This window comes from Protopterus annectens, chromosome 10.part0, assembly GCF_019279795.1.
Source record: "Protopterus annectens isolate FY-2018-M chromosome 10.part0, PAN1.0, whole genome shotgun sequence".
Classification (NCBI taxonomy): domain Eukaryota; kingdom Metazoa; phylum Chordata; order Ceratodontiformes; family Protopteridae; genus Protopterus; species Protopterus annectens.
Genome location: NC_056744.1, coordinates 158925547 through 158943123, shown reverse-complemented (window position 1 = coordinate 158943123; position 17577 = coordinate 158925547). Strand labels below are relative to the sequence as shown.

At 40.3% G+C, this 17577-nt stretch overlaps 1 protein-coding gene across 1 annotated transcript in view; it reads left to right on the top strand.

Annotated features, from left to right (window-relative positions):
- Window positions 1–17577, top strand: part of SDK2 (sidekick cell adhesion molecule 2) — a 1526639-nt gene that overhangs the window by 1128432 nt on the left and 380630 nt on the right. Inside the window, exons 28-29 of the mRNA XM_044085131.1 lie at window positions 2182–2376; window positions 15207–15408. Of these exons, the coding sequence (XP_043941066.1) occupies window positions 2182–2376; window positions 15207–15408 (397 nt within the window). The remainder of the gene's footprint in view (window positions 1–2181; window positions 2377–15206; window positions 15409–17577) is intronic.

The following is a 17577-nucleotide window of genomic DNA, read 5'->3' as shown; positions in this document are numbered from 1 at the left end:
CAACAATTTGCTGCAGTTTAAAATTATTATTATTTTTTTTTTAGCTAAAACCTGAGTACTGGTAGCACTCTGTGGAGGCCGGGTATAAACGGTGGCAACTGTTTGCCACATTTGTAGCAAGCAGTTTGCTACAGTTTAAAAATAAATGCTTTTTTTTTTCTTTAAATTAAAACATGAGCACTGTAGTGCTCTACTGTTTGCTACAGTTTAAAAAGAAATGTTTTTTTTTTTTTTTTTAATAAAACATGAGTGCTGAAGTGTTCTGTGCAGGCAGGTATAAACTGTAGCAACTGTTTGCTACATTCACACAGTTTGCTACAGTTTAAAAGAAGGCATTTTTTTTTTATATGTTAAAGGACGGTTGTGAGGCAGGGCACAGAAATGGGACCAGAATGGCTGGGACTGGGGGTGTGTGTATCATGCATCTAGCCACCTTGTTGTTCTGCCAGTAGAAGGAATGTCTGTTTCTTGGGGGGGGGGGGGTTGTGCTGGTGAGTAGATGCATAGATGTAACTGTAAAAGCCAAACACTTAAGCTTATTACATTGAAGTTCTTTTTTTTTTTTTTTTTTTTAATTGCTCTTCATTTGAAGAGTTGTGGAGGTGTGGTACTGGTTCATAGTGCCGGCACAGGGTACTAATTGAACCAGCTATGCTTCTAATGAGTAAACAGTTTCAGCTGCAAAGTGCACTAAGACTGGTAGACATCTGATGAAAGTAATGGAGGTCATAGATGTCATAAGTAGGGAAGATAGTAAAGAAACAGGAGTAAAGAATCAGAAGGTACATAGTGCTGGTGATAGACCATTTTTCTACTAGTTAAAACAAGTTTCTTCCAGAAAGGTGAATAAGATTACAGTGGATTCGTACTAATGATATGCAGTAAGTGTCAGTACCATCACTTATAAGATGGAAGAAGGCTTGAGTCAGGATATAGATAGTGCTGGGAATTTTTGTACCAGTATAGGAACCAAAGTAATTAAGAATGCCAATATGTTTCTGTAAACTTTTGTAATAGTTTTCTTGTAAAGATCAACTGTTAAAATGAGTGCTCCTTTCAAACGTGCTTTACATGATCAACATAAAATGTTTCATCACATTGTTAGCACAGAATGTCATCTCATCTGATTGCTGTAAAATACCTCATTAACGGATTACTACAACACACAGTTTTATGTACTGTGCATTGACATGATATGCAAACATCAAAAGAACATTGCAACAGTAGCATCATTCTACCTGTTCAATAGAAAGGGCCGCATTAGCTGAGTAATATCAAATACCCAATGACCTGGACAGTACAGAATGCCATAAAACCTAGATGGAACAAAATGATCCATTGCCTGATCAGTACAGAATGTATATTACCTCTGCGCAGACAGTGTCACACACATATCTCAACGTCTTTGCTGAAGAATCAGTGACAAAGTAAAAAATGATGGGGAGACAAGGGGCCGAAATCTGGGACTTTTTTAATTATTACTCTAATTCTCATTAACATGCATGCTCAGAACAATAAGACATTTGAACTCTAATGTCTGGCATTATTGACTGACTGCAATCCTCAGTGATTTACCAGAAAATAAAAAATGAGTGTGCAGGGCAATAATGTTAAGACCGAATCAGTGACGGTTGAAAAGTATGCTGCATTATCTGATCAGTGGAGAATGTTAATTAGTTGAACTCTGTAGAATGCTTTTTTTATTTAAGTAGCACTAAACGCAGCAATATATGAACTGCCAAAATAACATGAGGGTTGATTCATGTTTATTTTTAGAACAGCGTGGGACAGAAGCAGGAAAAGAATCTGTCAGCAGTTAATAAGACGGACTTGGGGAACCTGGCATTCATATGAATGTATGCTGTTCTCAAGATGTGGAAGTGCTTTAAGTCTAAACCATAAAAAGTTACAAAATTTCAATTTGAAATGCCATAACAACATATTTCATCTGTGTACGTATGAATTGTGCCTTACCTGTAGTACTGATGAATTTCAAATTTTCTGTAATAAAATTAAAAATAAACAAATATTATTGCTTAGGATGTTTGAGAATCAATACAACTCCATTGTCTGATATGGTGTACTGTTATGTCATTATGTCAACTGATGATGTGTCTTTTTCTATTGTGTCTTTTAGCATTTAATTGTCATTCTTTTTTGTTTATTTGTTTTTGAAAACAGCTTATCAGATCACATATCGTCTAAACACAACCAGCTCAAATACAGCCACTGTTGAGGTTTTAAACCCCAGCACACGGCAGCACACTGCAACATCGCTGGTACCAGAGTCAATTTACTTATTTCGTATCACGGCACAGACCCGCAAGGGATGGGGTGAAGCAGCTGAAGCACTTGTTGTGACCACAGAAAAACGTGGTAAGAGAGATGATTAAAATGCATTTTAAGTGCCACAGTTGATGTGGTTACCAAAACATGAAAACAGGCAGACCAAGAAAGAGATCCAGAGTTATATTTGGAGAGCAATGGAGGTTCGTGCATGACCAAGTTCCATTTGTAATATTTGTTTGTGTACTCATTCACGCACTAACTCTGTGGATACCAGAGTTCATTGTGAAGACCTCTAAAACTTTAGTATAGCTAACCATAAGACTGAGAGCTGTAGAGAGGAAGGGCATACACTGTCAAATATTAAAATTTGGTGTGACAGTGCTACAGGCCATGATTAAGACACAAGCCTTGGTTCACCACTTTGGCTAGCTGAAATCTGTAGTAGCTATCAGAGCCATTTGGGAAACTGTGTAGGTGACAGCACTCTTAGAAAGTGTGCCCAGTTGATAAAGTACATAGAGATATGGTTATAGAAAATATTTTTAACAGCTGAAGAACAGAAAGTCAGCTGTGCTGCAGAAGCTGAGAGGAGGACAATAGCACAGGTCCTCATGTTTTTCATCCAATATCATTTTCAGTCTAACTAAATATTGCAACTTAATGTTGATGAGCTTCACCAAAAATTATGTTTATGAATTTAAGGATGTTGGTTATTAAATGTCTTATTACAGCATTTGTACTTGTGCGCCAACTGACAGAAATCCAGAATGTAAAACAAAATTAAGGTTCAGAGTGTCAGTGTAAGAATTTGAAGCTGTGAAAGATGCAACTAGGCAAATATCATGTGTATAAAGCACAAAATTGAGTGCTGTGAATATCAATATTTTGAACTTATCTGGGGAAAAGTTAAAGTACAAAAAAACTAATGCAGTAATGCTGGCTCAGTACTTCATAAATGCATTTCCCTTCACTAAACTAACATCAATATACTTTAGTAGAGTCCAAGAGTAGTTCTCGCTCTATTTCACAAGATCCTAAGAGTGTGTGTGTGTGTGTGTGTTTGTGTGTGTGTGTGTGTGTGTGTGTGTGTGTGTGTGTGTGTGTGTGAGACCAAAAGACTGACAACTCATTTGACTGAAACTCATAACACTGACACATTACAGTAAAATGTATATGCCCTTTTCCCCCCTGTAGTGCGATCCTGGAGTTAGTATATATAGTTGGGGGGTGTGGGGAGCAGTTTAGGTAAATATTATTTTTTGCAAAAAGTTATTCATTGCAGTTATAAATATCCATGTGTATGGTTTAAAATGTATAAAGTATGTGGGGGCTTGGCCCCCCACACACCCCCAATGTGGGGCGATGTGCCCCCCCACACCCCCTAACTATATATATTAATTCCAGGATCTCACTACAGTGGGGAAAAGGGCATATACCTTTTACTTTAATGTGTTAGTGTTATGAGTTTCAGTCAAATGAGTTTTCAGTCTTTTGAACTTTCAGTGTTTTGTTCTCAGTCAAATGAATTTCAGTCAAATGAAATTTAGGTCATATGAAGTACATACATACATATATATATATATATATATATATATATATATATATATATATGTATATGCCACATAAATCACAAGATTTATTTCCTTCACCTTTCCTTGTTGGCATTCCCACTGACTTGAAAAGACTAACTTGTTATGACTTTAGGAACCAGGCTTCTATCTGCCATATCTGATGGTCACAGCATGAATTTAGTAACTTCATGGAAAGCAGACAACTAAGGTATCTGTTGAGAGTATTAGAAATGAGAAATACTTTAGTGTCCCACAGCATTGCTACAGAGCAGCTCGTCTTATTAAATATTATTTTTTAACGAAACAATGGATATCAAAACTCAGGAATTGTGCATCCATTTAACATGAAAAGAGCTTGGTATTCAGAAATATTAAGAGAGAGAAACAAGTAAGAGAACCATAGGGTTCTTAATCTTCTTCATGAGTCTCTTTTAGTATGTATTCATAGCTACAAAGAGGAGCATTTCATATTTTCTGCCCATCAGTATTACTGTCATAGACATAGCCAGTTTAATAACTGCTTAAAAGCAAAAGAAGCTGCTCTGTGTGTGGCTTTTCAGTGAAGTGTAGTAAGTGAATGAAAATGTGTAATGTGGTACATAATTGAGTAACTTCTTTGTTTCAGATGATCTCATTAATGTTCCTTCTCATCTATATGTGGAAGCTAAGCTCCTAGTACTGATTTATGTGCTGATGCTCAGCATCTCGATCTCTGCTGCCTTAGATATATGGATTATAACAGCCAGCCAACTTCCAAAGCTTCAGAGCACCTTTCACATACTCAGTTAGGCAGCTTGAGCTGAGCTACCTTAAAAGACAGGTTTGAGCACCGAACCATTCACAGCCTTTCTGCCACCAAAGATAGTGCTCATTTGCAGGCTTTCAAGGATTGATAGTCGGCTTGTGCTGTTCCATTACTGGCAATACAAATTCCCTTTGGTGAACAACCTTCCATATTTAAAAAAAAATGATAGTTTAAATGTACTTTCCTGGCTGGAAAGTTAGTTTTCTTCTAGGAGTTTGTGTGTTTAATGGATTGTCTCAAGACTTAACTGCACTTTTAAATGGGAACACACTTTTCCTAATCAGTTAAAAGTTGCTAAAACAGTTTAAAACTATTTTTCCTCTGGGAAAAAAATGTATTTATTCTTCTTGTCTTTGGCGAAGTGCATTAAAGTATAAGTTACTGTGTTTTTATTGGGAAGTAGTGACTTTTTACCAGCCAATGCTGATTTTTTTTCTGGGAAAGAGACAAACTTTTTGGCTTGAGCAAGGAACAAACTGCTGGTTCCACAATTGGTCCTTCTTCTAGTCACATATAGAAAAAGTCAAGAAAACAGCCTTTATCACTACAGCAGGCTAGTCATTTGCTTCAGTCACTGGTAGATGACTCGGCTGTGGCCAAAACCGATTTCTCAGACCACTCATCTTCTATGCCTGAGCCCACAGGTGTAGAACCTACAGCCACTATGGACCGGGGATTAGTCACGTCATCTGTGGCTGTTGGGGTTCCCTCAGTGGGCAAGGGAGACCTGCTCTTGTCAGGCCTGGGAGAGGGAGCAGGGAAGTCTTCCCTGTTTAGTCAGAATGTTGTGCCCTTCCCTAGGAAAGTTACTGCTGTGTGAGGGTTTCTTTTTCTCTAAGACTTTCAGAATGTGTTGGTATTTTCAGTGGAAGAACACTGAAGTTTCTCAGTCCTATAGAAAATACTATGAGTTCTTCCAAACGGAATGTGCAGAACCTTCCCTCATCCCTCCTTTGTTGGCAGTGTTGGAGTATGTGTGGGTCATTGCCTTCAATTTTCCTGATAGTCAGATTGCCCCTAAAAAGGCAAATAGATTTTATAAAGTTCCCAGTCTTTTAGGTTTTTTTTACACTCATTCCCAATCCTGACCTAGCAGCTATAGCTTTAGTTAATCCTACTGCTGCTTAACTTATAGTTAATTCCAATCCTATAGTTTCAGACAAGGATGGTAAACTAATTGATAAGTATGGGAAAAAAGTGTATGCTTCTGCAACTCTGATTTTCAGAATTTTGAATTATCAGGCTTATATGTTGAAATTTTTGTGACTAATTGTGAAAGCATGAGGAATGTTTTGTCTGTATTTTCTTCTTTTGAGGAAAACTCAGCTTTGAATGGTTTAGTTTCTTCCATTTCACAGGTCATAACTCATTAAAGTGTGTGTATGACTGTCGATACTTCTTCCAGGGCTATGGCCACTGGTACTGTTTTAGTTTCATAGGAGATTACTAGGCTAAATGCTTAAGTGCCCTTACAAGCCTAACCATTATTACCCACATTTTACCCAGTTTTCAATCCCTAAGGGCTAGAGGGTGGCTTAGGTTTGTACCTGTGCCTTTGAGTATTATACAGACTGACCCTGTCCATAGGAGTGAATTTATGATTCCCCATCCATTGATGCAAACTTCATTGGAAGAGGGTCAGGGAAGGATTTTGTTTACAAGAATAGGAAGCCTGTTCCAGAGAAGGAGTAATCTCTGAAACACATATGTGTCTCTCCAGCATGTTTTGCTCATGTCACAGACCAGATTTAGATCCCTAGACTGAGTGACTCTTGCACAGATTGTTTTGCAAATGTGTAACAGTTTCATCAGGGCTGGATTTGTGAGTGCCTTTTAGGTTAGGCATAGATCACCCCTTAATAGTTGATAACAGACAGAGTAAAGGGATAGAGCTTTTAGTCTACCTGCATAGGACATGTTTACACCCTGTATTTTTTGTAAGGAACTCTGAGGCCATTGCAGCTGTTGCAAGTGTCTGGTCAAGTACATGCCAAAAGGTTTATTTTACTTGATTATTGGTCTAATGAGGGCCGAGTTCAGTGGAACTATAATTTCATTGAACATGGATGCCATTCCTTTACTTCAAAGTTATGCCACAAAGAAAGACTTCCTCTTCACTGTGGACACATGGCAGTCAAAGTTCAAGCTACTATTTCTCTGTGTACCTAGGTCTCTCAACTCTGAGTCCACTCTTAGAGGTGTGTTATTAATGTCATAATTTGCAGGGGTATTTGACTTCCTAAAGTGTTTGATTATGAATTTTTTTGCATTTAGCACCAATCATCTGTCAGAGTCAGGCCCTTCTGAAGGATATCTACTTCATTGGAGGATTCAGTGATTGCCTCCAACTTGCAGTCATCAGCACACTTAGTAAATCAAAGTTCTTCTACATTAGCCTTGACTTCAGAGAAGTATATTCTGATCTTAGCACTGAGCCCTGTGTCACAGCACTAGTAACTGGCCTCTTGCTGGATTTGGATTCACCAACTGTAATAACATGTGTCCTGTGTGGGAGCCATTTGTTATCCATCTATTGATGTAGGGATTTATGCCCCAAGAAGTCCACCAGATTGAGCAGGCATGGCCTGCCCTTGATAAAACTGAACTGGGTTGGGTCCAATGTTTCGATGATTCATATGTCATTATTTATCAGGTCCATGACTATTCTTTTAATGGCCTTGAGTATAAGATGAGTCAAACTGATGGGTCTGTAATTTCCCAGGTCCTTTAATGGTCCTCCTTTCTGCAAAGGGATTACTGCTGCTGTCTGCTACTCAACAGGGACAAAGCTAGTGGCTAACTAGAGATCCCAGTGGGCCTGATAGGTCCTGTATCAAGCTATTTAAGAGGCAACCTGGTATATTGTTGAGACCCATCAAAGTCATGTTTTTAGTTTTAAACAACTCAGTGCTGACCTGTTATTTGGCGATAACTGGTAAAGGAATGGTGGAGGGTATTTTTTGAAGGTTAACTGGAGGTGATGGGGTGCTGAAATTTGAGCTGAATTTATCAGCCAGCAAATTTGCTATATCTTCTGGCTGAGTATAGGTGATGCAGTGTACATCTAATTCAGCACATTGTTGGGTTTGCCATTAAGATTGTGGAGATAACTGAAAAATGCCTTATGATTAGGTTATTTTTGGCTGAAAATTTGCTTTTGAAGACATGACTAGTCCTCTGATTTGTTTGTTTACACTAATGAGGGAGTTGTTGCTCTGTTGTGCATAGTCTATCTTACTTCTAGACAGGATTTTCTTTCTTTTGTTGTACCGGAGATTTGCCTGGCAGTGTTCTCAAAACCTACTAGAATATGTGAAAATGATATTTTAAATTATTTTTGAGACTGAGATTTAGTTTTTGTTCTTCTGCTGCACAGGTTATCAAAATGTGATGACAGGGAGTAAGTTGATACAGGGAATGTCTCAGATTTTTCAGCCCACCTTTTCCAAGTCTCCTACCACCTTGTCCATTTTTCGCAACAGTCTCAGCAAAATGCTGCTAAACAAAAGTTTAAGAAACAAAGCAAGGATGTTCCCAAAAACTGCAGGAAACTCCCAAAACAAAGGAAAGTCCAACAAGTTAGAATGACTGGTTTAAGGGACCATGACCCCCTCCTCCGCTGTCACATTTCCCTTCCAGAAAGTCTGAATCTCCATTTCTCATTTTGGTTGCAGGTTACAGTGGCAGGAAATTCCTCCTTTTCAGGAGGTAATTCCTCATCCACCAGACCAGATTGCTCTTTTTTCCATCTGTCCTTCAATGCTGTCTCGGGGAGTAATAGAGCCAGTTCCTCCTTCCAAGTTTGGGAAAGGGTTTTTATTCATGCATGATTTTGGTACCAAAATAAGAAAGCAAATGCTTGGAGACCAGTTCTTAACCTTTTTGTCCTAAACCAGTTTGTGATAGTGCCCGAGTACAAAATGTCGCTTCATGCCCTGTTACCTCTTCCTCCTCATTTAAGTTTTCGGGTAGCACTAGATTTAAAAGATGCTTATCAATGCATCTCTATTCATCCTGATTTCAGGTCTTTCTTAAGGTGTCTGGATCATGTTGTCAGTTCTCTGCCTTACCTTTCGGACTACTGACTGCACCAAGCGTGTTCACCAAGTGTCTAGCTTCAGTTATAGCTTATTGCAGGTGTCAGGAGTCTCTCTCTCTCTCTCTCTTAGATGTTACATCTTTTACACAAGCTGGGATTCCAAGAAAATATTCAAAAGTTTTTTTGACTCCACCACATAGGATTGTGCTCCTGGGGTGTCTGCTAGATACGTTATATCAAAGAGGTTTCTCCACTGAAAAAAATAGATCTCTATGTAAATCTATTTCTACAGTTTTGCACTCAGACTTCAGTCTCTGCGAGGGACTATATCAGGATTTTGGGTCTCATATGACATCTACATTTTTCATGATACTCTGGCAAGACTCCAAATGAGAAAGATGTAATGGTATCTGATGTTCTTTTGGTCTCAGCACCAACACCCATTATCTTTTCACATGGTCAGAAGAAAAATCACGTGGTAGAGACAGCAGATATCCCTAAATCCAAGTTTCTCCTACACACACACACACACACACACACACACACACACACACACACACACACACACACACACACACACACACACACACACATAAACAAACATAAACCACCCTGCAACACCCTCACCCTTGCTCCAAAATACTCAGTTCACAGTCACCACAGACTCTTCGGACTTTACTTAAGGAGTAGTTTTAGGAGGGATAAAAGTACAAAGTGTTTGAGACACCAAGGACAGATGCAAGCACATAAATATAAAAGAGATGCTTGCCCTAATCAAGGCTCTCAATTTTCTGAATTGTCTTTGTTCCTGGTCACCTTCACGTTGTTCTAGACAATACCACAGTCATGTGGTACATCAACAAGCAAGGGGGGAAGCAGGTCTTGCATCTTTGCAGACTAGCCATGCTAACTTGGGATATAGCTTCACAGCATAATCTCCAGTCTGCAGTCATCATATATCCCATTAGATCAAAATTGTGTGGCAGACAAGACTAAGCGAGACCCTCATGAATGGAAACTAGATCAGGAGGTCTTCCAAGATTTGATCCATCTGTGGGGAGTTCCTCAAGTAGACCTCTTTGTCTTCTGTCTGCATAATCAGCTGGCAAAATTCTGCTACAGGACTCCATGCAAGAAGGCCTGGAAGACAAATGCCTTTTCCCTTCCTTGGACAGGAATGTTCCTCTATGTTTTTCCATCCTTTCCACTGATATCCAGGATACTTCTGAATTTTCAGAAGGAGTCCTCCAAGATCACTATGCTGATTCCCTTTTGGCCCAGGTAACAGTAGTTTTCCTTTCTTTTGGAAATAGCCATAGGCAATTACCACAACCTTCCTCATAGAAAGGATTTACTCACACAAAAAGAGGGGTGGTTGATACACTCTAACTCCAATCAACTTCAACTGACTGCCTGGATGATAAGGTCTTTATTTCCTTTTAGGCACCTGTTTACCGAAGACATGCAGGAAGCATTAAAAAGGCAAGAAAGCCTGCTACTAAAACATCATAAATTAGCAAATGGAAGACATTTTCTAGGGCTTGTGTTCTCTGGCTTTACAGTATTTCTGAGAATTACCATTATGTGGCTTATCTTACTCCTACATTAAGGCTCATTTGTCAGCCATTTCAGCATGTTTGCCCATGGATCCCCCTATTTTAATTCTTTCTCTTGTGAAAATGTTTTTGAAAGTGGTTTTGCATAAGAGACCTCCAAGAAAACAAGTGTTTCCTCCTTGGGATCTTAATTCTGTTAGAGAAGCTAACATTTGCTCCATTTGAACCAGCTCATCAGGCTGACTTGATGTTCTTAACCTGGAAAACTGTGTTACTGATTGTTCTGACCTCTGGAAGAACAGTATTCGAGTTGCAAGCTCTTATGATGAGTCATCCCTGTCTTATTTTCCACAGAGCCAGGATTTCTTTGAGAACTAATCCTTCATTTTTTGCCTAAAATTGTATCCAAGTTTACTTTAAGCCAAACTATCCATCTCCCTGTTGTCTTTCCTTAAACCCAAAATAAGAGAGAAAGGATACTCCATACTCTGGATGTGCACAGACAACTCAGACAAAGCAAAATCTTTCAGATCTTTGGATCAGCTGTTAATTTCTTGTGAAGGTAAGAATAAGAGCCTACCTGTGCCAAAACAGATTATTTCCAAATGGTTGTCTGAGGCTATTGCCTTTTATTATTCTGAACACAGCAAAATTATTCCAGGCAGGGTCAAGGCTCACTTTATCAGGGGCTTGGCTTTATCTTTGGCTTTTTGAAAGGGCTGGATTCTAGAAGTATTCTAGAATCCTTAACTTCATTCTCTGTACATATTTACACAAAACTTGATTCTTTCCATGTGTCTAGATCAGGCTTTGCTAGGGCCATTCTCCAGGACCCTTCCTCTTCCACCTCTGAAATGTTGTAAGCTAGGATAATCTACCCATATATCTAAAGCTATTGCAGCATCGATCATTCAAATTCTACTGTTATGGTAAGTTTACTTACATAACTGCAGTCACTAATTGCTCTGAAGACATAAGGTGTGATTTCAGTGTTACAGTGGTAGTGATTATGCACTGCTATGGAACTGCAGATTCATGAATATGTAGTATAGCAACAGAGCAGGAGACACTGTACAGAAACCAGAAAAGAGGAATATTATAACATGATACTTTTTAAGCAGTGAGTAGTCCTTCTCAGTATGGACAGTAACAACCACTGTTTATGAAGGCTTGCAGCTTCAAAAATTTCTTTCATACTGTACAGTTTCTCAGACAGTACAATAGTACAGGGTTTGAGTTACAGGGAGATCTATTACAAATGTCATGTGACATTGTCCTGTGGTATACTTAATGATATCCACTAAAGAAATGGTTATTTTCATACATATATACACACACACACACACACACACACACACACACACACAGTATTGTGCACTTTATTGCAGGATATACACTTGGCACAAGTGCAGTTAGGGTTTAATATCCTTGATCAGTTTCATATGATAATGTCACATTAATCATAGGTTTTTCCAGGACTATACTGTGAGTCCAAGAGTAGCGAAACTACATGATCAAAAATGCCTAATTGCATATACTAACTCAGAGATCACTGTATCTCGGGTATTCACATTTCTCTAAGTTATAACAATCTCGGAGTTATATAAGTTATATATAAGTAGCAGAGGTGAGGGATGCAGCACCCCACTGTGAGGGGTGCAAATGGAGTTGCCCCCTTGAAAAAACTACTTTAAATAAGAACAGAAATGTTCAATATTAGCTGTTCTCCTGTATTTTTGTACATTTTTTTCATTTTTTCAGAACCTATAATAGAAGGAGGAAACTAGTACAGAAAAGAGTAAAATCCCAAGAAGGGAAGACATCCCTGACCAGTATCAGCACAAAAATACGATCCCTCATAAAATCATCCAAGGCGAGCTTTGAAAGAAAAATTGCCAAGGACTCCAAAGATAACCAGAAGGCATTCTTTAGCTATGTCAAGAATCTAAGTGGCAATGCTCAGATCTGCTCGGAGTTAGTGCAGAATGGCACAAAATACATTGAACCGACTAATATCGCCAACATCCTGGCAGACAGGTTCAGCGCAAACTTCACCCCCCCTCTCACCCCCAAGAGGGCCCATAACCATGCCAGAAGAATATAGAGTCCCTGAAATCACAGACACTCAGGTTAAAACAGCCCTCTCCAAAGCCAAAAACACAGCATCAGTGGGACCGGACGGTGTCCCAGGCTGCGTCCTACATGAGCTCAAAGATGAACTAACCCCTCACCTAAACACACTGTTCAAACTCAGCCTCTCCACAGCCATACCCATAGAGTGGCGCACAGCAGCAGTTATTCCGCTCCACAAAGGTGGAGCCACAACAGACCCCGGGAACTATTGCCCTATAAGCCTGACTAGCTTGGTCTGCAAGGCTATGGAGCGCATCATCATGGAACTCATTAACAGAGACATTGGGAATCTCCAAACACTGGACCATACCCAGTTCGGCTTTGTTAAGGGCAGATCATGCCTCCTGAACCTGGTGGACTTCTTTGAGACAGTTACCAAGGCTATAGATGAGGGAAAGATGGTACACACAGCCTACCTAGACCTCACAAAGGCCTTGACACCATTCCCCATTCTGGTATTATAGACAAGCTCACTAGCCTGAACATAAACCCCTATGTCACAAGATGGGTTGCCAACTGGCACATGGACAGAACCCACATGGTGAGAGTTGTGGGAGCTAGGTCCGACTCTAAATCGGTTACAAGTGGAGTTCCCCAGGGCTCAGTCCAAGGATCCCTCCTGTTCGGCATATACTACTCAGAGGTACAGGCAAGCACAGGAGGACTATGGCTGACCAAGTTTGCAGACGACTGCAAACTAGGAGCTATAATTGACTCTCCGGCTGACACAGACATCCTCCAAAAGGGTCTCACTGAGATGGATACCTGGTGTCAAAATCATGGCCTCAAGCTAAATGCCAAAAAGTACACAGTCATCCCCTGTGGAAAAAACAAAGTACCCACAAACTACCACATAGGTGGTAGTCCCCTAAATATGGAAGATGTAATAAGGGATCTGGGGACCCAAGTAGATAGTAATCTCAACTTTGAAAATCACATTGCCAAAGTGGTTAGAAAATCCTTCTACATGGCCCAACTAATCACAAAAGGGTTCGCATCCAGATCAAAAGAGGTCATTGTACCCCTCTACTCATCACTCATCAGACCCATCATAGAATACAATGCCCCATTTGGGATGTACCTTACAAGACACCTGCAACAACTGGAAAGACCACAGAAGTACCTCACCAAGAGGATCACTGGCCTCAAACAGATGCCCTATGCAGTCCGAATGAAGAAACTCCAGCTGTACTCGGTTGCATACTGCCTACTCAGAGGTGATTTCTGCCTGACATACAAAGCCATGTCCAACCCAGAATTGATGGACATACTCCACCTAAAGAAAACCTTATCCCCACGAGCCACATGCTCTGGGGATCTAAACCTCACCACAACAATAAATAGGACATGCTGGACGGATAGATTCCTGTCCCAGACACTTCCCATGATTTGGAACAAGATCCCAGTCTACATCAGGCAGAGCTCCTCGCTAACACTCTTCAAAAGAAACCTTGACGAGTGGATGGAAAACAGAAAGTTTACCCCGGGGATCACTTCAGTGGCTCTGCTGGACAGAGGCACAGGGAACTAATCTAAGGGGGCGGTGAAAGCCAACACATTCTAGCTAGGCTTATAAATGCCTTCGGGCAGATAGCCTAGTACTTACCTATGAACCTATGAACCTATAATTCCATGACTCAAAATTACGAGCGTAAGATTTACAATAGGTAACCAAATGCCAGTCCTCAGCTGTGTTTTTTGCAGGAATTATCATGGTCACACACAGTGCTTTGACTGATAGGTTTTTAAAGATTTATGAACCTACTTTGCTTAACTTAAAATTAATCTGGAAAATGATAGTCGACAACATTATATTGCTGGGTCTTAGAGAGTATTTGGACACTGAGTTGACAAAAAAGAAATCCAGATATGTAAAGGATGAAACTAAAATTCCAAATTGTGATTTACTGATGATTGGTGCTTCCACTTGTTCCTCTGGCCCAACAAAAATGGAGCTACCTATAGTTAGTTATGTGCTTACAGTAAGTACAGAATGAAAGGTAAAAAACCCTGCATGTACGTGAGAATTAATTATAGAAAAAAAAGTTTTCAGAAAATTGACATTTGAAATAATACTGTCATCATTTGCTTAACTGGGACAAGTATTACTTATCCACTCCTTCTGATGAGGGAGTCTCTCATATAGTTCATATTAACTTCTAGGCTGTTTGGCTTGAGATTTTCATTAGCTGCTCCTATTTCTTCCTTGACTTCATCTGGTTCCTAGGGTAAGCACCCCTTTCATGCCCACTCAAGTTGGATGGCATATAGAACAGATAAACGGTATTCCTAGTACCAAGATAAAGTGACATATTGCAATGCAGTCTTCAATGTCCCAGATCCTACTACTCAGTGAGCAGGGAAGTAAATAGTGTGGGAAGAAATAGCCAGGGAATTGTTATGGCTAGGCTTGTATAGGCCCTATGGCCGATAGCCTAGTAACAACCTATGACCCTATGTATCTTTTCACATATTTTTTTCTTCATAAGATGAAGACTTGCAGTAATGTCATAATAACGTGCACACTCCTAAATATAGTGTCAGGATGTCTATTGCATCCCAGTCTCCTTGCTTACATAAGTATTGCTGTCTCCCTGGGATTGTGACTGTCTTTACTGGAAAAGGGAGAGATGCTTCCTTTCGTGCTGGTCATTAAGTAAGTTTGAGTTGTAATGCAATGAGTGCATGGAATTAAGACTACCTATCTCGGATGAAATGTTGCTGCATTCGCTTATGGTTTTTACATTAAATAGTACTGCCTTATTGTATTCATCAGATCTTTTCTAAATCCAGCCTTTGTGTTTCTTCTGTAGATCGTCCACAACCTCCTAGCAGACCTGTGGTACAACAGGAAGATGTAAAATCCCGTAGTGTACTGTTGTCATGGGAGCCAGGAAGTGATGGCTTGTCTCCAGTCCGGTACTACACTGTCCAGACCCGAGAGCTCCCAGATGGAGAATGGACAGTGCACTCTGCATCTGTGAGCCATAATGCCACATCATTTGTGGTGGACAGGTGAGCAATCAGAAGTAATACCACACATGCACAAGCAATAGAAATATTCCTTACATGCTAGATTTGCACAAGGGAAGCTTGTTAAGGAAAAGTACTAATGGTGTGTTCATTGGCACAGCGTGTAGCTTGCTGGATTTCTGTGATGCATTTTGTGGTTTGGGAGTAGGGCACTGGAGGGTAGGCACCAGTACTTGTGTTACTGCTTTTTAACTGATGTAAACCTCGTGTCTGAATTTTGCCTCATATGAAGGTCAGCATGTCTGCCTCCAACACATTCACATTTCATTCTTATGGATTTTCTTTGAAAACTGGACTGTATTATACTGGGTCTTTGTGCCCAAGAAAGGCAGATGATGAGATATATAATGGCAAGCAAATTTTGATTTCAGACAATATTTTTAAGTTACCTATAAATGCCACACTGCATGGGTAAAAAAAAGGTAGGACTGGTGATTCGCTCAGTTTCCTCTTTCCATGTACAGATGTGAATATATTCTTTGGGGAGATCATTGTAATGGTAAGTCAGAACATTTGGGTTTACCCATCTTATTCATAAGCCTTCTCTGGCCTGGTACTGACATGGGCAGGCAGGAGGCTCACTTATACACCCTTCATTGTTCTACCTTGTCTTCAGTTCTTTTCATCATTTGGAGTGAAGATCACCCTTTGAAACAGAAAAAAATTCTACTGCTCAATAACTGTTTTAATAATGCTAGAAGTCTAAATTTCAAAATGCACTCACTCGAGGCACTCCTTAAAATGGAGAACATCGATATCTGTGCAGTGACTGAGACCTGGTTCAAGGCTCCAGAGATCACCCCTGCACTACCAGGCTATAACTCATACCACACTTTTCGGCCATGTAGCCTGGACCAAAACACCAAAGGTGGGGGTGTGTCCATATTCATTAAGGGTATCCACACCTCCAGGCTAGTTGCTCGGCATAATGCATCCGAGGTTATGCAAGTGCAACTAACTCTTGGCAAAACTGCAATCCAAATTGTAGCTTGCAACAGATCCCCCACCATGCCCCAGGATTCCCTTTCTTGATGTACTGGAAAATATTAGGGTTCAACCAAACACTCTAATAATGGGCGACTTCAACTACCCCACCATTAACTGGGAAAACTACTCATGTACCAACTCCTTAGTGCAACGCTTTCTGGAATTCATAAACTCCAATGCCCTAGATCATCTTATCCACACCCCCACCAGGGGCAACAATATCCTAGACCTAGTCATTACCAACATGAGTGACCGGTGTTCCACACCTGAAGTCAACTCCTTGTTGGTCCGATCCGGCCATAAGCTAATCACCCTTGATATCCACATCCCACCCCCACCCCCCATTAAGGAAACCACAGTAAAAAATTTCTCCAAAGCCAACTTCATGCTTCTTAAGACAGAAGTAGTGAACTTCATGACACCCATGCAGGTGGACAATACAGTTACAACTACTGAATCCTACACAAATGCACTCTATAAGCACTTACATGAGTGCATGGATCGTGCTATCCCAAACAGAACCAAGACGCTATCCTCCAAAAAAAGGAAGCCAATCTAGTGGTCCCCTGCCATAAACAAACTGTACAACAGAATGAAGAAACTGTTGCAAAAGAGAGTAAAATCCCATGAGTGGAGGAGCTCCCTGGTCAGCCTCAGTAAGAAGCTGAGAGCCCTTATAAGATCCTCCAAAGCTAGCTATGAAAATAAAATTGCCACTAATTCCATGGACAACCACAAAGCATTCTATAGCTATGTCAAGAATCTGAATGGCAACACCCAGATCAGCTCTGAGTTACAGCACAAAGGCACGAAAATTACAGAACCAACTGATATTGCCGGCATCCTGGCAGATAGGTTCAGTGCTGCGTTTTACACGAACATCAGAATGAACTGGCTCTTCACTTAAGCATCATGTTCAATAATAGCCTCGCATCAGGCTTTGTGCCCACTGAATGGCGCACAGCAACAGTTATCCCACTCCACAAAGGAGGAGCCACCACTGATCCTGGGAACTATGGACCTATTAGCCTGACGAGCCTGGTCTGCAAGGCCATGGAACGTATCATCATGGAACTCATAAACAAAGACATTGGTAACCTCCAAACTCTGGATCCCACCCAGTTCGGGTTTGTGAAAGGCAGATCATGCCTCCTGAACCTGATC